General features: G+C 55.8%; 1 protein-coding gene across 6 annotated transcripts; it reads left to right on the top strand.

Moving 5' to 3' along the window:
• Positions 1-1,567: 1,567 nt before the first annotated feature.
• LOC118157107 (dnaJ homolog subfamily B member 5-like) lies at positions 1,568-16,800 on the top strand. 6 transcript variants are annotated; one of them, XR_004746543.1, is made up of 5 exons: positions 3,078-3,284; positions 7,518-7,762; positions 11,015-11,613; positions 14,837-14,976; positions 16,462-16,574. XR_004746543.1 is itself a non-coding variant. In XM_035311347.1 (4 exons), exons 1-4 carry the CDS (start codon positions 1,581-1,583, stop codon positions 16,693-16,695), a joined length of 1,113 nt encoding a protein of 370 aa, XP_035167238.1. In that variant the 5' UTR covers positions 1,568-1,580; the 3' UTR covers positions 16,696-16,800. The 6 variants fall into 6 exon arrangements, 5 of the variants coding, with proteins under 5 accessions (XP_035167238.1, XP_035167237.1, XP_035167241.1 ...); XM_035311347.1 differs by lacking the exons at positions 3,078-3,284; positions 14,837-14,976 and adding an exon at positions 1,568-1,615 and having other exon boundaries at positions 16,462-16,800; XM_035311346.1 differs by lacking the exon at positions 14,837-14,976 and having other exon boundaries at positions 3,076-3,284; positions 16,462-16,800.
• The last annotated feature ends 3,732 nt before the right edge of the window (positions 16,801-20,532 follow it).

Raw genomic sequence — 20,532 nt, 5'->3', positions numbered from 1 at the left:
GGGCTCTGCTGACCCTTCCCTTGCCTAGTTTTTGGTGGCCTACAGGCTGCATCCAGCCCCCACACTGTGGGCTCCTGAGCCAAAGCACTTGCTCTTGCAGCCCTTGTTTCAGCCCACGCAGCTGCACTCCAAGCCAGTCATTCGTGGACACAGATATGGTCAGTGCCCACTCTGCCCCAGGGCCTCCAATGCCTTTGCTGATGAAAGGCTGGGCAAGGGAACAGAGTTTGCAAGCCCAGGACATTGACAGTGCACTGGATGAGCGGCACGAGCCCCTTGTAGCAAGAGCAGCAATCCCTCTGGGTACACAGATAGCAGAACAAAGAGCAAGATAGATAACAGTAAGTGCTGGTTTAATACCATGACTCAGACGCTGTGCAGAGAGCACAATTAAAACACTGACTCTTCCAGTTCAGAGATGCTCCACTAACACCTCATGGGAGGAAAGGAGCTTGGGCAGCCACCAGCATCCTGCCAGGAGACAGCAGAGCATGCTGGAGACCCTAGCCCTAGGACAGGAATGGAGAGACCAATGCTGTGATGAACCCCCAGGGGAAGGGCTGGTTGTTACCCCAAAAATTACTCCGGAATGTCCATTTGCACCTTCCTCAGTTAAGGTGCAAAAACACAGCACTTTAACCACGACAGATGGATGCCAGGCTAACAGCCTCACTGTCTCACATCAGCTCTCAACTTCAGCATCTGAAGCTTTGTAGGTCAAAATTGGGTTCATTGTCCTTGGAGGCGGGCAGTGCTCTGCTACTGGACATGAACCAAGCACTGCTCTTGGGCCAAATGGGAAGAAGCCACAGCCACTTCAGCTTCCCAAAACATACACATGCTTTTCCCTGCACAGAGCAAACAGAACTCAAGGAGAATAGTCAGAAAATGCCACAAACCCCACAGGAGGTGTTCAAGGAAAAGTTGGATGGGGTGCTTAGGTATACGGTTTGGTGGGTGACATTAGTATTGTTGTGATATTTGGACCAGGTGATTTTGGAGGTCTTTTCCAACCCTAACGATTCTATGACATGAGCAGCAGCCACCTCTTGGTCCCCACACACAGGCTTTCAGCAGCCAAGAAGGTAGACACAGGTACCCTGCATCCCAGCCACTCCCCAGCCCCAACGTGGCCCCGCCGGCGCCAACACGGCCGCCGCCCGCTGAGGGAGGGGGGCGCTGCGCAGCGCCCCGCTGACATCACATCTTCCAGAAGTTTCCCGAGGGGATCCCGCTGCGCCCTACCGCTATAAAAAGCCACCCGGGCCCGGCGACGAGGGGCGGGGCCTCGTCCCAAGCCTTCCACCCAATGACAGCGCTCCGACAGGGCGGTGCCGGCTTGAACCGCCCAATGAGCGGCGGCAGATGGAAGGCGGGGCGCTCCGCCTCCACCCTCCCTCCACGCCCCTCCTCCTCCCCGGGGGAGAACCAATGAGGGCGGCGTCTCGCCTCGACGGGCATCGGCCCGGCCCAACGGAGGGGCGCGGCGAGGCGGGTGCTCCCCCCCTCCCCATCGCCCCCTCCCTCTCCGCCGGGAGAGCGCGGGCGGGACTCCCTTGACGTCGCGAGGGCGGGGGGGCATGGGGGCAGTGCGTGCGCGGCGCCGGCGGGAGCGGTGAGTGCCGGGGGGGGGGGTGGCTCTACCCCCGGTATGGCGGGGCTGGGACCCCACATCCGCACCGCCGGGACCCCGCGGGGACGGGGGGTGGGCAGCAGCACACCCCCCCCCCCTTTTTGCCCCCACCCCCTGGGGGGGGGGGGGGGGGATGACACCCCCCCGGGGGGGGGGGGGGTCATTCCCTGGGGTCGCGGGATGTCCCCCGTTTGGAGGGGGGAAAGGGTCAGCCTCACCCCCCGTCCTTTTGCATCGCATCGCAGCCAGGTGGGCGGGAGGAAAAGGGTTAACCCCCCGGTGGCTGGAGAGGACGGCGAGGTAAGGGTTAATACGAATTGTTAACCTGCACGGCGAGGAAGGGGTTAACTCGACCCCGTGTGACCCCCACCCCCTGTGGGGCCGGACAGGGTAGTGAGGAAAGGGTTAACCCCCGTGTGGTGGTGTCATAGCGGGGCGGCAAGGAAAGGGTTAACCCTCGTCTCCAATGAAGTGACAGCCGGCTGGGCAGGAAGGGGTTAAATCCCCCCCACTCCTTGTCCCACGAGGGTGATAGCACCCCATAGGGGGTTTGGATGACAAGGTCCTCACAGGGGTCACAGCACCCCGTGGGGAGTTTGGGGGACATGGTCTCCACGAGGTGACAGCACCCCATAGGGGGCTTGGGGGGTACATGATCCCCACATGGGTCATAGCACCCTGTGGGGGGTTTGGGGAACACGGTCTGCAGGTGACAGCTCCCTGCCGGGGTTGTAAGCAGGTCACTGTGCGGGGGGAGGCTGGACCCCATCCCCATGTGGGTCACAGCACCCAGTGGGGCTGGAGGTGGGGACCCCACACAGGAAGCAGCACAGGGGCTTAACCCCGTCCCCGTGCAAGTGCATACACCCCTATGGGGCTAGGAATCGGGGACCCTGCGTGGGGGGGAGTCAGGGGGGTTAACTCCATTTTCACATAGGGGATGGTGCCCCTGTGGGGCTGGAGGTGGGGAGGCAGTGAGGGGGCTCAGCCTTGTCCCCATGCAAGTTACAGACACCCCAGTGGGGCTGAAAATGGGGGACACTGCTTGGAGGGAGCTTAACCCAATCACCACGCAGGTGCCAGCACTCCAGTGGGGCTAGAAGTAGGGGACCATATGTGGGGGGGGGGGGAGAAAAGGGGCTTAACCCCGTTCCCACGCAGGTGATGGTGCCCCAGTGGGGCTGGAAATGGGGGCTCAGTGAGGGGGGCTTACCTCATCCCCATGCAATCTCATGCATCCCAATGGGGCTAAAAGTGGGGGACCCTACTCTGGGGGGCTACAGAAGTCTAACCCTATCCCCACGCAGCACCCGATGGTGGGGTTGGTGGTGGGGTTTCTGCGGGTGCTCAGCAAAGGGCTGGTTAACCCTGTCCCCACACAGGTGCCGGCACCTGAGTTGGGGGGGTTGGGGGGGGCTGGCAGTGGAGAAGGGGGAGGCAGGCAGTGCGTGTGGGGGCCCGGGGATGGGATGATTCATTGCGTGTACTCATGACATCGCTGGCTGCTTCCCTACGGCTGCCAACCGGCACGGGTGTCACTGCCTGCCCCGACACGCCACGTTCCCCTCGAGCTGCCTGAGCAAAACTTGGGGTTCGCCCACCCTGGCACTGCTATGCCGGCCATCCTGCTCTTCTGGAGCCGCGTGGAGAGGTACGCACCCAGCATGGCTCCAACACGGCACCCCCTTGGCACCTCCGTTTGCAGACCCTGCATCCCTTGGGGTTTTCTCCCCAAGGGTCATTTTTTGGGTGGAATGCTCCACGCTGTACATCCAGATGGAGGATGCTCAGCCCCGAAGTTTCTCTGTGCCGGGGCTGGTGGTTGAGCTGGGGGACCGGGGGACATGTGGTGGCTTTAAATTCCCTTGGCACACCCCAGGGTGCCCCATGGCGGGAGGCATCATTGGCATAAAGGTGACTTCTCCAGAAGTAGGTTTTGTGCCGCTGGGAGAACTGGGAGGGGAGGTCAGAGCTGCAATGGCGGGACCGCAGCTGCCGGACCCCTCCTACTCCAGCACGGGGAGCAGTGTCAGCACCCAGGGAAGGGGGGGACATGCATGGGGACCCCCGGAGGGCTGGTGCAAAGTGGTCTGTGTTACTTTTTTCTGCCTCATGGTACATCAGCGCTGTCCTACTTTTCTCCCTCTCTCATGTGCTATGTGGCCCCACTGTGACTGACACCGGGAGTGAGCGATTAATTGCCGGGGTCACCGGGTCCCTTGTTCTTGCCGCTTCTGTGGGGTTGGGGGGCAGCTGCGTTGGGGCTGTTAAGGTAACAGGGGACTGAGGGTGGGTGCCCCACTGCAGCAGCAGTCTGGGGAGTGGGGAGGATGCCTGAACCAGCCACGGAAATAAATGCTTTAATTTGGGAGCTGGGAATCTGAGTGCGACACACAGGTCCGTGCACCCACCCGGTGCCTCGGCTCAGGAAAGCAGCAAGAAACCACCTAGAGGAAAGTCACTGCCTGTCAAGCGACTTTGTGGATGGGCTCCTGCGCTGGCAGGGAAGGAGCCCAAAGCCCTCAAAGGACAGCTCACTGGCACCCATGTCCCCTCAGCTGGGGCTGAGGTCGGAGCTGCTGCCTCTGTCTCTGCTGGGCTGAGGAGCTGGCACAATGTTTAAAATAAAGGTAGAGCCTTTAAAGATGAACATTTGGACTCTGAATGTCTTTGTAAAGTTTCAGTAAGTGGGTCCTTCCCCGTGTCTCGTGCTTGTGTTCTCACGGCCGAGGAATAATTAATGGCCCGAGGTGCCTGACTCGTCACCCTGCCATGACCATACAGTGCGGGGTGGAAAATCTTAGTGGGGCTGCTGGCCGTGTGGGTTTGTTCCCTTATATGACTGCAGAGCAGAGGGATTATGTCAAGTGATTGCTATTCAGCCAGCTTGCCGATCCAGAACTTGCATGGTCTGATGTTATGTGCGGCACTGGAACAAATGTTTGTGTGTTTTTGTTTGTTTGTTTTAATTATTATTTTTTATGGGGAGAATGGGAGCTGGGCTATCAGCATCGCAGCCACCAGCTGGGAGATGCCCGTACCTTGCTCCGCAGCTGGGCGCCTGTGGTTTTTCTGAACACGGACCCTTTTTCCTAAGGTGTTCAAGGAACCGAATGCAGGTGCTGACGCCACTTACCCATCTTGAAGCCCCCTGCTCAGCAGTACTTTTCCCCTGCTCCTGAGCGGGTTAAATAGGAAGGCAGAGCAGGATGATTGAGCAGCAAGGGGGAGAGCAGCTGATCCCGGGGAGTTGGGAGGGAGGCTGCGCTCAGACAGTTGTGTTTTACCACCGCACGTGTGAGCATTGCCTCTGGAGAGTGGCTTAACCTGACAGGTCACCCACCAGGGCATGGGGACAGCAGTGCCAGGTGACGGGGCTGGGAGACGTGGGACTGTGAGATTTCAGGTCCTGGGGCAGGAACGGGACACGGCTGGTCCAGCCTGCAGTGCCATGGCATGAGCATCCCCCGCGCTCCCCCAAAGACCTCTTGAGGGTAAAGACCGGAGACCTTGGGTGGGTGTGGTGGGGAGAGTGACGGTTTGGGTACTTTTATAGTAATTGCTTCAGGGTTTCGGAGGGGGTCTCTGGTAGCACCAGTTTGGGGTGAAATCCGTTTGCGACCTCCATGCTTTGGTCTGTGGTGTGATCAGGGTGTGAAAAGGGGTTGAATTCAGTGCTGTCTTGTTTCACCTTGTTGGGGGGGGCTTTTTTTTTTTTTTTTTTTTTTTTTTTTTTCTTCTTCTTCCCTGGGATTGTGTAGAAAAGGGGCTGTTGTCTGTTGTCTGCAAGGAGGCCAGGTCCTGGGCTGGTCTGTGCCGTGGTGCCCAGCAGGTTGCCACCTGTCAGCACACACAGAGCAGCTGACCTTGGCTGTGCTGCTCCAAGCGAAGCTGGTTCCCTCACATTGCCTTCCCATGGGAGGCTGTGGAAATGGCTTGTTTTTACAGTGTGGTGTAAGAAGACATTTCAGGCGACTTACGGTGCTGGCTGGGGACCTGCTGCATCCCCCCTCCCCCTGTCATGGGCTCCTGCTGGGAGTCGTCAGAGCAGATGCAGACGGTGGTGGGCACGGGATAGAGCATCTTGTAATGGCTGTGTGGGCTTGGCAAAGACGGCTGCTCTTTGCACAGAAGCTGGAGGGCTCCTGCTGGAGGCTGTGTTGGTACAGAAATGTGCTGGCATTTAGAAGCCGGGAGCTGGAGATGCTGTAGGATGCTCTTTACGCCCCCCAGAGGCCTTCCTGTGCTTCTAACAATAGCGTGGCAGCACTGTCTCTTGCTTCTGCCCCTAAAGCCCGTGGGGCGGATGGTTCCGGCAGCGCCTGGCCCCTTCCTCCAGACCTCCAAGTGACCGCTCAGGGGCTGGAGTAGAAAGGGTAAAGCTGGTGGTTGGGAGCAAGGGGTCCCTCCAAGACCTCCACCAGGAGCATCTGGTTATGGACAGAGTATGGACAGGGAACACCTGGTATGACTGTGAAGGAAAGGGTCTGATGCAGAAACCCATCTGCTGGAGGGGCTCAAAGGGCTGGAGCTGCCCAGGTTGGTTTGTCCAGGGCAATTCAGGGTTGTTTGGAGCAAGCTCAGGAAAAAAAAAAAAAAACAACACCACAGTGCTGGAGAGGGGAGTAGGACATGAGCACAAAGGCTTAGCAGAGAGCACTGAAGATCAGAGAGTTAGCTGGGGGCAAGGTCTGGAGAAAAGCATGGCAAGGAGCAAGCACTGAGCTGTGCTCGGCCAGGTGGGACAGAGCAGGTTGGGCTCAGCAGGGACAGGAGCTCACAGTTGGAAAACTGAAAGGTAAAGTGCAGTGGGAAGTGTGTTTTAAGGAGTGTAAGTCTTGCTCAGCTTTTGCCCCAAGCAGTTGGTCTCATGCCTCCTCGAGCTGCTCTCCGAATTTACATGACTCTGCTGGGTTTGCTGCTCCAGCAGCATGCCTGTGGAGTGAATTAATTGCCCACCCTTTCCCTTTGGGTTTTGGCCACTGGGTTTTCAATGCCTTAGTATAGGCATGGCTCTGTCCTAAGCCTCCCACATGATGGGGAAAGTGAATGCACAGAGCCAGTTGCCTGTGCTGACCTTACTGTGTCGTGTCAGGCTGTGATGACATTTTACAACCTCTTAATATTTCTGGCTTACTGCAACATTTAGCTGAAGACTCTAAGGGAGTGCAAATCAAGCAAGAAAGTGTTGAAATGGTCCCCCCCCCCCCCCCAAAAAAAAAAAAAAAAAAAACCTCCCACCATCACAAGATGTTTCTGTTTAACGGCTTAATTCTCTCTCCACTAAATACAAATTACAGCTCTGACATGCTGGAAGCACTTATGTCCAGCTGAATGCCAATTGCTTTCAGTAACAAAATGTTTGAAGTTCCTTTGAGGTGAGCGCAGTGGCACAGTCCCTGCTGGTTCCCCATCTGTGCTGCCACTCCCCCAGCCCCTCAAGTCTCTCCTCTCCTTGCCCTGGGCTGGCAAAGCCCCAGGAGGCAGCCAGCAGGAGGTTGTGGGGGGAACAGGACGGCTGAATTTAGACCGTCACGCCTCCAAGCGGCCTCGCCTGATGTCGGCCTTGCCCATATAATAACCCTGCACAATGCCTCAGTGGCCCCTATCCAGGATGACTCTCCGCACCCTGGAGCTCGGGGAGGCAAAGGCAGAGCCCAGGGACATGCGGGTCCTGCCGTGCTAGCGCGTCCCCCCACCACCACTCCGCGTCCTCGCACTTGGCTTGGGCCACTTGGAGGAAACTGTGGACTTGAGCCGGCTGTGGTGCTGCTGGCTGGTGTGATGCAGGGAGAGGTGGCTCCGCGATAAGTGTGTGCCACTCCTATCTCCGGCTGCCCGAGTGCCATGCTCGCCTTGCAGCCAGCTGTCTTTCTGCTTTCAGGAATAAGTACTCGGCACCAGGCAGTGTTGCCATCATGGGAAAAGACTATTACAAGATTTTGGGCATCCAGTCTGGAGCCAATGAGGATGAAATCAAGAAAGCCTACCGGAAAATGGCTCTGAAGTACCACCCTGATAAGAATAAAGACCCCAGCGCTGAGGAGAAGTTCAAGGAGATCGCAGAGGCTTATGATGTCCTGAGCGACCCCAAGAAGCGAGCCGTGTATGACCAGTACGGGGAGGAAGGTAAGGGGACCTGCGCTCCTGCTCAAAGGCAGGGCTGGCCGGGGCATAGAGGCATCCTGGTGGCTGGCTGTTTGGGTCCAAGGAGGTTCATATGGGGTGAGGGGGTGTTTTTGCACCCCCAGGGCTCGTGCCTGCCTCTGAATCAAGGTTACTAGGAGCAAAAGTGGGGAGAGCAAACACTCCACTGACCCCGCTTCGCCTCGCTGCCAGAACTAATGTCCCAACCCATTTCTCTGCCAGCTGCGCCGCAGTGGAGCCACTTTTGCTTCTCTTCCCAGCTGGGGAGATGGCACTTGAGAGCTCCACAGTGCTGCCTCCAAAGGGCAAGAGCTGAGGTGACGGAAGTGAAAAGGAGCTCACCTCCTGGGCCATGCCTGCGTGCTGCAATAATGCTTTAGCAACCCTTTACTTGGCCTAAATTTCCCAGCCCAGTAATGTCCCTTTTTCCTGGATGTCCCCCCACAGGATTCCCGGTAGTGTGCTGGTTAGAGCGCTAGTCCCACTCTTCTCCCTGGTACAGGCTGACCTACATGATTCAAAGCTTTTCCCAATTTAAGTAATAGGTTTTTGTTTTGAAACTAAGTGGCTGCTGTTGTCTCCCGGTTGGCATGGAGGAGGAGAGCAGCTCCACCACACACAGCCTTATTAGTCAAATATGGAAGACTGCAACCCTATTTGCTTAAGGTGAGGAGAGCACTGAATAGCATCTGTGTTAATCAGCCAGAGACTTGGGTGCTTAAAAGAGCAGCAGGTCAGCTATGGACAGGCTGCTCGGTGGAAGATGCAGCCCCTCCTGTGTGCCCAGCAAACGAGTGCATCCTCTTTGGGGACACCGGCAGGAATACACAGTGGTTGGAGATCCCTTTTATCAGCTCCATCCTGCTCCTGGCAAGCACGGGGAGGGCTCTCTGCCATTCAGAGGCAAAGAGGTCTTAGGGGAGTACAGAGTCTTGCCCCTGCCTGATGAAGTTATACCCGCTCCTGAAAGGTGCTGGGGAACAAGAAATATCAGAAACTTATAGGAAAAACTGAGGAGCTCTTGGAAGAGGTGGCCAGAGGTGCCAACTGCTGTCAGCAGTAAGGCTTCTGGGTGTGAAAGCTCAGACAGACCTGGGGGAACTCCCTCCCGGTTTAGCTGAGCAAAACTACAGAGCTGGGCGAAGCTTTGGAAAAATCTCTGCCTGGCAGCGCATGCTCTGCCTATACAAGTTGCTTAACCCGTTATTTATGTCACTGCCACGAGGGACACACTGAGCCACAGTGATTTGCTGCCGTTTAAAATTAGAAGTGGCTATCTCAAGTGAGAAACTAGCATTTCCTTGGAGGCACTGCCAAAATCGGACCCTGCCTTTGCATTAGCCTCTGACTAGCGTCATGGGATTAAGGCAGCTGCGTAAAGGTGAAACCTCCTGGCTGCAACCTGTTGGGGACGGGGGCTCTCCAGGGATGATGACGGCTAAAGTAAGAGTGAGTTAAGTAGTAAGGAAAAAATAACTGCAGAGGAGCAGCCCCCTTGTTGCAGTGGGACAGGGAGGCTGGGCTTGAAGCAGGCCTTGCCTCTCCATCCCTGGTTCCGGGGACACAGACAGGGCCAGAGTTTGGGTTGAATTACCCGAAACAGGAAAAACAGCAGGTTTGGTCCTTCTTAAAGGGCATGAGGTTGTCTGGAGAAATTGCAGCGCTTGCCCCATGGGGCTCATGCACCAGCAACACCAAACCCCTTCAATGCTTTTGGCAAGCAGTGCTGGTTGCCTTAGCCTCAGTCCTTTCCCCTTCCACTCCATGCTTTTGGGAGTGCCCCATCCCTCAGGCCAGGGGAGGCCACCTTCCCCTGCCCAGGTTTCTCCATAATTCTGGCTGCGTGAGCAGCCAGACACGGTGGCAGAGCCAGGGGTGTCCAGAGAGCTTGTGCAGAAAGTCAGGGTGCTGAGAAATGTGAAAGATGTGGAAAAGTTTCATAGCAGAGAGAGGGTGCTGGACATGCTGATGAGGTGTCTGGACCCATGGCAGGACAGGGACTGCCACCTGTCCCACCCCAAGCAGTGACTTCCACACCAGTCCAGCATTCCTGCAACGGGAAACCTTTCATTTTCCAGCAAATGCTTGGTTTTCTGGAATATGTGGCCTGGGGGTGGGGGTGGTCAGTGTTTTGAGGGTCTTTGGGGTCCCATGCACTGGGGTGGGCTCATGGGATTTGCTCCTCCTGCCCTACAGCCCAGTCCACACATGCAGCACAGGCTCTGCAAGGGTACAGACGTTCGTGCAGCAGGGCAGGGGCCAAGGGATGAGAGCCATGGACCACATGAGGAGGCTGAGAACATCAGAACAGACCCCCCATTTGTCCACTCTGTTTGTTCCCCTTGTATCTCCTGCTGCCAGCAGGGAGGATAGTGGCACAAGGGACAGCCCATCAGAAATAGCCCTTTTTGGTCACTGAGGGTGTTCTGCAGGTGTGACCTCTTTTGGGGGGCTACCTGGGGCATGCCTCGGCTGCTTGGGACTTTGCAGGGCTCGCAGTGGTGTGAAGGCTTTGCCCAGTACCTGGCAGGGCAGTTCTGCCTGGGAATGGCTGCTGGAAGGTGCAAGCCTCAAACTCTTCTGTTGGTTTGTGAATTGGGTTGCTAGAACCTGGGCTGCTAGAACAGATAACTCACCCAAAGTGGGTTTTGTGCAGCACAACTGGATACCACAGACCCAGTGCTTTGACCATGGCAAATCAGCTGCACGTGCAGATTGGAGTGGCTGATAAAAGTCTGGCAGGATCATTGCTCTCCTGTAATGCACAGGGCTTCTCTGAACAGGTGCGAGTCCTCATCAGCAGGCATCTGCAGCAGCAAAAGCCTGCAGAAGGACCTGCTCCAGTTCTTGCGCTTGCCTTCCAGCCCCAGCTACTGGTGGCTTTCTCTGCCACGCACCATCCCATCGCAGGAATGCATTAGGAAGTGCGTTAGATGAAAAGGCCATGGCTTGAGAGGAGGTAACCAAACAAAACCTGAACAGCTTTTGAGCTGGAGCTTGCTGGGTGTACAGGCAGGGCTGTGTGCTGTGGGTTGAGGTAGTACCTTCTTGGCCCACAGGTGGGTGACCAGCACCTCTGGGAGCTGCTGGAAGGGCTGCCTGGAGCCAGCAGAGCCTGTGCTGCTGCGTGGAAAGCAAAGGTGCTGTGGGTCCCAGCACAGTACCACTGTGCAGAGCTAACAGTTTTCTTCTGGCAGGGAGTGTTAATGTCTCATCTTCCCCCTTCTCTTCTAGGTCTCAAGACTGGAGGTGGCTCTTCAGGTGGCTCAGGGAACACTTTCCACTACACCTTCCACGGAGACCCCCATGCCACCTTCGCATCTTTCTTTGGAGGCTCCAACCCTTTTGATATCTTCTTCGCTAGCAGCCGCTCCCGGGTGTTCAATGGCTTTGACCAGGAAGACATGGATATTGATGATGATGATGATCCTTTCAGTGCCTTTGGCCGGTTTGGCTTCAACGGCATTAATGGGGTTCACCGGCGGCACCAGGAGTCCCTGCACACACGGAGGAAGGTCCAAGACCCACCCATTATCCACGAGCTTAAGGTATCCCTGGAAGAGATCTACCACGGCTCCACCAAGAGAATGAAGATCACCCGCAGAAGGCTCAATGCTGATGGCCGGACCACGCGGACTGAGGATAAGATCCTAAACGTTGTCATCAAACGGGGTTGGAAGGAGGGAACCAAAATCACATTCCCCAAAGAAGGGGATGCCATGCCGGACAACATTCCTGCTGACATTGTCTTCATCCTCAAAGACAAGCCTCACTCGCACTTCAAGAGGGACGGGACGAACGTGGTCTACACCGCAAACATCAGTCTTAAAGAGGTGGGTATCAGTGGAAATGCCCTGGGTGAGAAGTGGCGCTGGGTTGTGGCCAGGACAGGACTCAGTCCTCATCCTGTGCCAAAAAGGAATGACCAGGTAGGGCGTTAGAGACATGAGCAAAGTCCTCTGCAGAGAGGAGCTGCAGAGACCAGCCCGTTCTCAGTTTTGGAGAGCCACTCAGCCTCTGTGCTGCAGGTAGGACACGGGTACTACAGTCCTGACTGAACATACTGGGCTGCCTGAGCAAATACAGGTGGTATTTACCCATTTTCTCCCTTCCCCATATGTCTTGCCCTTCTATTGTAGCATAGGGTATTCACATGTGGAGGAGAGCCCAGGTGCACTGTAGGAGCACCTGGGAAACCCCAAGTTTGCTGACACAAGTCTGGTCCCTGCTTGTTCATGTTTCTGTCCTGGATGGTGCCAGGCACCACCCCCCATGAGAGCAGGGTCACACAGAGAAAGGTGATACCTTGACCTTGCTGAGCGCTGCTTTAGCCCCGAATGGCTGCTTTCTTTGGTTCTGGCTTCCCTGAACAAAGGGCAAAATCTTCAGGCTGTGAACAAAGCCCAGCGCATCCAGGCTGTCAGCCCTGGAGGTCACGGTGAGACTCGCTGCACCAGAGCAGCAAACCGTGTGAAGGTGGGAGAGGAAGGGGAGCTTACCCCAGAACAAGATGTGCCATTTGCTGCTGCTGCTAACTACCTTTTAATAAATCCCAGCGGGCAGCTGCATTTAACATTGACGTTTTTGGCAGCTGCCATTTGCTGTTCCTTTCAGACTGTAGACGCTGTCTATCTTCTTAATGAGCTGAATTTTTATTTTTTGAAGACAGATTTATGTTCTCAAATACATTTAATAGAAATAAGCTCAATGGGCCAGACCTGAGGTAGGGGAATGTGAGCTCCTGAGTGTTCCAGCAAGTCAGAAGAGCTTTGCAAGGTCTCCACATCCCTGCTGGGGCTGTGACCGGCTACGGTGGGGGCAAGGGCAACCCCATGGGGCAGGCAGAGCTGGGTGCTCCTGAAACAAGCTCATATCGTTAACCTGTAGTCTTGGGAGTTGAATTTCCTTTGTGTTGCAAAGGGGATTTGAGTAAAGAGGTTTATTCCTGCAGGGGCTGGCTCTGCTGGCCTCTCCAGAAATACTTGGGAGAGGCTGCATTATTTATGGAGTCCTGCATGCCATATCTCAGGTATTTCCTTCTGTGCATTCCCATATCTGTTAAAATTACCCCTGGGATAGCTGTCCTGATGTCTGGCCCATGCTGGTCCAGGTTGATGTGTGCCACACGTGGAGCTGCCCCATGAGCAGCAAGCTGAGCGGCTTGCCCGGCCCCATGCACTGGTGCCAGGCCAGGGGAAGTGCTGGCTGCGCTGTGCCGAGCTGTACCCAGCTGCCTCCTGCCCGCAGGACACCTGTGATCTCTGTCCAGCTGCCTGTAAACAGGGCATTTGCTTCATGTCATGGCAGTCACAAAGAGAGACCGGTGGAAATTGCTGGTCCAGGCAAATTCCTCTGCTCTTTGAGCTGGGCTTCCTGTTCTCTGCGCTCCCTCACTGCAAACCAAAGGTGCTGGGGATGCTCAGAGAGCTGCTGGCCTGGCTGCCAACCCCAGCTTTCTGCTTACCAGGGCAGGGCAAGCAGTGCTTTGCTGCTTTTATCTTCCATGAGAAGAAGTAGCTTAAGTGCTCTGAAGCAGGAGCAGATGCCAGGAGCTCCCTGACACCATATGCCACCATCTCAGTACATGGCGGAGTGAATCACAGCACAACCTCTTCATCACCAAAGCCTACAGCCGTAGCCTCGAGTGCTTTCCTTGCATTGTTCATCCTTGCGAGTCTGCCTTTTTTAGCCTGAGCTTTGGTCTCCTTAGCTGCACAGCCGGGTGCCAGCAGGTGTTCGGAGCTGTGATCCCACTCATGGTCATGCTGGAGACCCTTGGCCAGTGTCCTGCAGTTAAGGGGAGCAAGGCTCCTGGCCACAGCCCTGCAGGGAGCATTTGAGGCACCAGAGCAGGATGGGGTGACAGGAGGGCTTGGAAATGCAGCATCCGCTTCCTTATGGCCCCTTCTCGAACCTGAGCCTGCTCTCCAGACTGATCTTTCATAGGAACCTGTAGCACCCAGCATCCACAAATCTCTAACCCATATTGTCTCCAGCAGTGCTAGGTGATGCCACCTTGGTGGCCAGGCTGCCAATCTTCTGATCCCCATGTCCCAGTACCTCGGGCACTCGCATCCTTGTCCCACCAGGCTCCATGTCCCTTGTCTGGGAGGGCTGCTGCTGACGCAGGAGGTGTGAGAAGGATTCCCTGAGACTTGTGGGCTGCAGGGACGTGGCCGTGCCTAAAATTACAGGCGTACACCACAGTGGGAGGCCAAGGGAGGGAGGAGTTACACTGATACAGCAGCTGTGCTCCTGGAAGGCAGATCTTCAGGCAGTGCTGATGGGTTTCACGGAGATGAAGAGGCACCTCATGGCATTCTTTACCTGGTGTCACCTTCCTCAAAGCATCCTCGAAGCTCTGCCAGCAGAGCGGGATCTGCCGCTGACCCAGATAAAGCTCATGGCTCACCCATCAAACCCACGCTCATTTCATACCCAGGGATAAACCAAGCCTCTTTCTAGGATGCGGGGCAGCTCCCGCAGCTGTGCTCGCTGCGCATCGCCCTGCTACAGGCTCTCGCTCGCAGGCACCAGTGTTGCTTCAACAACCAGTTTCTCAAATGCCAATGAAGTTGGGCGAGAGGATTAAAAACAAGAACATACGCCGAAGGAGCGATCACCTCTAATTCTTGCATCTTGGCTCTAGGAAGAAAACACTGAGATCCTGTCTGTGCTCTTACCGCCTGCCTCTGCTCGTGTCCCTCTACTTTTGCAGGGCAAGCACGGTGCTGAGGAGCAACGCCCACACTGCGAGCCTGGCAGGGGCTCTCTGCTTGGTGTTCCCAGTCCTGTCCCTTGGGCTGGGTGCAAGCGTCCCAGCCATGCTTCTGCTGGCCTACTTTGGTCTTAAAAGCTCATTCTGGAAGCCTAAATAGTTGTCTGGCTTCCATCTGGCCATGTTGTGGTGAGGATAGAGCAGGGCACAGTGTGAGTGGTCACCCCCTGCACTCTGCAGGTCCCTGGGGTTGCAGCAAAACCTCCTCCAGGGCAAAGGCAGCACATCAGTTGTTTTTTTTTTTTTTTTTTTTTTTTTTTTTTTTTTTCCTGCTACAGGCAAAAAGACAGTTGGAAGGTCCTGTTGGCTGGAAACCTGAGGTCTAGCCGCTATACCTGTTCCCTTTCTGCTTCCTATTGCATGGCCAGAGATGTTTTCCTGGCATGTGTACCTGTGCAGCCCACTGTGTCGCATGCTGGTGGGTACCAGCCAGCAGAAGAGCTCCAGCATGCCTGGGATAATCCCTTCCCTCCAACCTTCCCTTCCCTCCAACCTGCCAGAGCCACAGCCATGCATCCCCTGCTCACATGGAGCCAGCGATGAACCTCCTCCTGCTGCCAGAAAAAGCTTGTCTGGGAGGCAACCCAGCACAGATGGGATGTGCAAGGAGACAGCAGGCTCCAGCTTTCCTCTTCTCAGCTCACCTGAGCCCTAGAGCCAAGCCCAGCATAGGTGGCTCTGCGTTCACTTTGGTGCAAAGCCCTGGCACTGCAGCAGAAGCAGCAGCCTTCAGCCTCAAGCCAGGGGTCAGCAGGGAAGAAGGGCTGCTACTGCTGCTGCCTCCTGTTGCTCTGGCACTGGAGGCTTTTCCTGGGGAGGAGGCTGCAGAACATCCTCCCCCACTTCCCTTGCAGGGTGTCTTTTGGGGACAGGCAGGCTGGGACCCCCAGCCCCCAGCCCGAGGGGACAAGTGCTTTGTGTGCAGGACAGGACCAGCCTGTACCAGCCCCAGCAAATCCTCCCCTTACAGAAGTATTGCTCTGCAGTCCTCTGTCAGCAGCAACCTCTCTCCTTGCTGAAAGCCTGGAGACACTGCTGTCCACATGTACGGCAGAGCTGTCTGAGTTATTTAAGGACACAAGGATTTTCTTGCTGCATTCCCACATCACGTGGCTCGCTAATGCAGGCCGGCTTGCAGCTGCTGCTGGCTTCTGCAGGAGGCAGTGCCCGGCCCGGGATGGGGATGGGGATGGCAACCTGGAAAATCATCTCCTGGCTTTGCAGTGGGGGAATGTGGCTGCTTTGCAATGGGGGGAACGTGGCTACGTGGAGGTCCCTGCAGCAGGGATGCAGGGCATGCCCAGGCCACTCCGCCCAAGCCTGTGGTTTCGGGGAACCATCTCGTTCTTGCTTCCTTCTTGGTCCACTGAGGTATAAAAATAGCCGGGGTAGCAGCGCAGTGCAGTAACCCAACCCTTTGCCTGACAAGGGACCGGCAGGGGGGAGCTGCCCCGTGGGGCCCCAGTCTCCAGGAAAGCACAGCCCTGTGCCGGCATAACCTTCAGGAGGCTTTGGCTGGGGTGGGGGGCACAGGCTGTGCTATAGATAACCCCCGGACTCTGAAGGGTGACAGTTGATGAACCGCAGAGGCATCCCATGAGCTCAGCTGGGTTTTCGGCTGCACACCCCCCCAACTCCCCCCCCCCCCGCCGGGCTCTCAGATTGGGTAGGGAGGGGCTAAATTTGGGCTGCCCTGTTGCTGCGAGCTGCAGGGTGCTCGCTGGCGGCATCTGGTGTCCACTGGGAGGAGCAGGGGATGGGGAGTGGGGATCCTGCCTCCTGTGGGGCTTCTGTGCCACAGCGCTGGGGACTGGAAGCGGGGGTGGAGGTCTCACTAGGTGCACCCCTGGGTGCTATGGGGCTGGCAGCCCAGCTGACAGTGTCTCCCTTCTTCTCCCCGCAGGCCCTGTGCGGCTGCACCGTGAACATTCCCACCATTGACGGGAGGGTGATCCCACTGCCCTGTAACGACATCATCAAGCCGGGCACAGTGAAGAGACTGCGTGGGGAAGGGCTGCCCTTCCCCAATGCCCCCAGCCAGCGAGGAGACTTGATCGTGGAGTTCAAAATCCGCTTCCCAGACAGAATAGCTCCCCAGACGAGACAGATCCTCAAGCAGCACCTCCCGTGCTCCTAGAGCCCCGGAGACTCTTATCCAAGCAGCAATACTCCAAATGCACGTGCCACAGCATCCAGCCCACATGGAGCAGAGGTGCCAAAGCACTTCCAAATGAAAAAAAAAAAAAAAAAAAAAAAAAAAAAAAACTTATCCAAAAGTCCCCGCATTCCTTCCCACCCCTTCCCCTCTCAGCCTGTTTTCTACTCCAGCGGTGGAGGAATGGTGAGCACAGACTCCTGCCCTCACAGCTCTCCTCGCTGCCAGCCTTTTTTTGTTTGTTTTGTTTTTCTAGAGGTCCAGCTTTGCTGCCTTGCACAAGTGAGCGGCACGGGCTATTTGCCTGGGGAGGTGCATCACTGTGTGTTTTTTGTGTCACCTGCTTTTCAAGCCAACCCTCTGACTAGAGGATGGGCTCGTAGGGGTTAAGCGCAGTGTAAATAGGACTTCACAGGATTTCACATCCCTCGTGTTAGTTTTCTCCTCCCCTCTTTGATACTTGCTGCTGTTCAGGGTCTGGCCATACCAAGGTGTCAAGGAAACTCCTGAGCGCGTACGGCCAAGGGACCGCTCCTGTGCATGGTGGCCACTGTAGCTGGACCATTTCTGACCAGGGACCATGGTACCTAGTCCTACTGCAGTCCACGCTCGTGTGCCAAGACCACCACCGAGCATCACCTGTGCCAGTCAATGGAGATCAAAGCACCTGGGGATGGTCCCTTCCAGCCTCCTGCCCCCACTGTCCCCTATGCCTGCTGCCAGCTGGAGGGACGGGGGAGCTCAGGGTGGGAGCTTTCTTGTTCAGATGTGTTTTGTTCGCTTTTTTTTTTTTTTTTAATATATATATTTAGCTTGCTAGGTAAACTCTGTAAGGGTTTGCTCTGCTTGCTTTGGGTTTCCTGGAGTGCTTCACCCTGACTTTTGGGGAAAAGCTCAGCCATGCCAACATCATGCCTGTGATAACATAGTATGTGTGTAGCACAAGTCTGGGTGCAAAAGCAGAGCCAAGCATCAGCAGAGCTGTGGTTTTGACAAGCGTTTGAGATCAACCTTAGGGATTTTATTAGGAAGAGCAATGCATATGTATATATTTTTCTACAGGGACGTTTAATTCAGGAGGTATTTCTGGGTGTTATGGTGGAACTGGAAGGAGGAAATCTATCTGCTTGGTATTTTTTTTTTTAAATTATGTATTTTTTAAAAAAAATGGATTTCCATCAGGAGAATTTTTATATTTCTTACCTTTCTTGGTCATCTCTGCCTTTTGCCAGTTTTTCCCAGGAGGGGTCCTGCAGAGCATGCAGCACAGTTAACCTGGCTCTGTATGGCTCCTTCACCACCTCAGCTCCGCATCTCCAGCCCAACTGGCACCGAGAAAGCCCACTCCCCCCCCCGGGCATCCTTTTTATAAAAAGAAATCACTGGCTTGAAATAGGGGTCCGGAGTGTGTGTGTGTGGCAAGGAGCCTGTTGAGCTGGCGGGGGCTGTATAGCTGTACAGTGCATCATACGTGGCAGGATGGTCTGCCACAGCCAGGGCACAGGGAGAGGAGACCTCTTAAATTAAATTAAAGTACTACTTAATTTTGTGACCAGTTTGAATTCAGGTTACGGCACGATGCCTTTTCCCTCCACCGTTTCCTGTGGAGTTCAATGTACGGAAACCTGGTGGACACTGATGGAGTGAGAAGACAGGTCAGCACACAGATGCAAGCTGCTTTGTTTTTCTCAGTTTCAATGAGATCTGAATGTTTTATAGTGTTTTGTTTTGGTTTGGTTTGTAATTTTTTTTTGGTAGTCAGCATTGAGAGAAAAATAAAGTATTTTAAAAAATATTAACTAATATTAACTACTTGGTGTGCACTGTGATGGGAGACACAGGGGCTGTGGTTGCCCTGGTGTAGGTGGTGGGGCTGGGGAAGGGGCTCAGACCCACACTCCCCCATTAGTACTGGGGGGACCCCATTTAAGGGCTCTGCATCCCTTTGGGGCTCCAAAAACACAAGTGACATGGGCAGGGGGGCAAGTCTAGCCAAGATGCCAAAGGGATGGAGGCCAGAGTGGGCAAGGAGGGGCTGCGGGCAGGGGGGTGCTGTGGCCAGGACTGGGGTGATGAAGGGGGCTTCTTGGTGGTGGGGGCTACCTGGGGACCCAGCTCTTCTCAGAGAGCCTTGGAGACCTTCTGCCCTGGATGGCGGGCAGAAACCCCCCAGCAGGGGCTGACAATGCTGACAGGGCTGCCATGGGGCAAGGGTGCCCATAGGGCAGCTGCAGCTGGCCCAGAGATGTGGTGGGGCTGTAGGGACTGGGGCCACAAGGAGCACGGTCGTGGCCTGCCCTCTGGTGGCATGAGAGAGCGGCTGAGGGAGACATTTGGGGTGCTGCAGGAGGGGGCCCCACTAGAATAACAAAATCATTAAGATTAGAAGAGACCTCCAAGATCATCTGGTCCAACCATCACCCTACTACCACTGTCAGCCACTAAACCATGTCCCTAAGCACCACGTCCAACCTTTCCTTGAACACCCCCAGGGACGGTGACCCCACCACCTCCCTGGGCATCCCGTCCCAATGCCTGACTGCTCTTTCTGAGAAGAAATGTCTCCTCATTTCCAACCTGAACCTCCCCTGGTGCAACTTGAGGCCATTCCCTCTGGTCCTACTTTGGGGCCAGGCCCACGCTCTAAGCTCCAGTGCCTTGACCCACATGCTGCACACACCATGCTGGGCTGCGGCCCTGAGGATCTTGTGTGGACCCTGGTGGGGCCAAGCTGTAGGGCTGGGGCACCACAGACATGGCTGTAGGGTCATAGGGGCAGGACAAGGAGCTGCCACCCATGGCAGCAAAGAAGGGACCCAAACAAGCTCCCTCTCAGGGGCTACCCTCAGTCTCCATATGCTGCTCCAGGGCACAGGCAGATGCTCCTGGAGCTCCTGTGGGGGCTGTCCCCCTCAGGAGCCAGATCCCAGAGGAGACAGAAGAGGAGGGGTTCCAACCCTCCTGCTGGATTTAATTGTGCTAATTAAATTGTAATCAGGAGAGGAGGCAGGGAAACCTTGTACTCCCAGGAGCTGGGACACATGCACCACCACCCCTCTGCCACCAGCAGGGACAAAGCCAGGGGATTTAGGGTGACATTCCCAAACCTACCTCCTGACAGAGCTTGGCAAGGCTTTTGTGAGTCCTGCAGAGCTCCCACTGCAGAGCAGTCCTTTTCCCCTCCCCAGGTGGCTGACAGCAAATGTGTTGCAGAGCAGCAGCACAACCCCATGAGCTGGCAGCATCTTCCCCAAGACACTGAAGCAAGGTGGTGCGAGGACAGGAAAGGCACGGTGCCAGTGGTTGGCTCTGAACTAGGACAGACCACCTGAGCAGAGGTTGTCCAGCCTCCCTGGGGGGCTCCACTCCCATGGCCTCCTAGCACAGCCTCCAGGAGGTGGTTGTGCTATTTTTAAGCAGCACTCTCAATTTTGGTGTGTTTCTCCCCACATACCCCCTTTCTCCTGTATAGCCCCATCCTTTGGCCATGACGAGACTCCCCTCACCCCTTTTTATCCTCCCTTTAAGCCTAGGTAGGCTGATGGAGCTCTTCTACATCTGACAGGCTTCAGGGATAAAACTCCCATCGCTTGGGCCCCACACAGCTCTGGCTGTGGGAGAGGTCACACCAAAAGCCCTGGGGGCACCTTTCTGCTCATTTCATCCACAGTTAAGCATCTTTGCGAAAATTCTCAGTTCCTGCAATGCTCTAGAAGCCAACAGCATGCATCTGTGCTCTGTGCCAAGGCCTGTTGTCCTCTGGTTCGGGGCTGTGCTGCATGTGGCCAGTAGCATTGCTCCTTTGTTTAAACATGTCTT

This window comes from Oxyura jamaicensis, assembly GCF_011077185.1.
Source record: "Oxyura jamaicensis isolate SHBP4307 breed ruddy duck chromosome 3 unlocalized genomic scaffold, BPBGC_Ojam_1.0 oxy39_random_OJ72175, whole genome shotgun sequence".
NCBI lineage: Eukaryota > Metazoa > Chordata > Aves > Anseriformes > Anatidae > Oxyura > Oxyura jamaicensis.
The sequence above is the reverse complement of the archived record's forward strand: the minus strand, read 5'-3'. Positions and strand labels throughout refer to the sequence as shown.

Excerpts from the sequence above, each read along its gene's own strand:
- LOC118157107 (XM_035311351.1), top strand. The coding sequence starts at position 4,249 with ATGTTTAAAATAAAGGTAGAGCCTTTAAAGATGAACATTTGGACTCTG. Across the intron at positions 4,317-7,517 it reads AATGTCTTTGTAAAGTTTCA|GAATAAGTACTCGGCACCAG; the intron begins GTAAGTGGGTCC and ends TTCTGCTTTCAG. Across the intron at positions 11,614-16,461 it reads CAAACATCAGTCTTAAAGAG|GCCCTGTGCGGCTGCACCGT; the intron begins GTGGGTATCAGT and ends TTCTCCCCGCAG.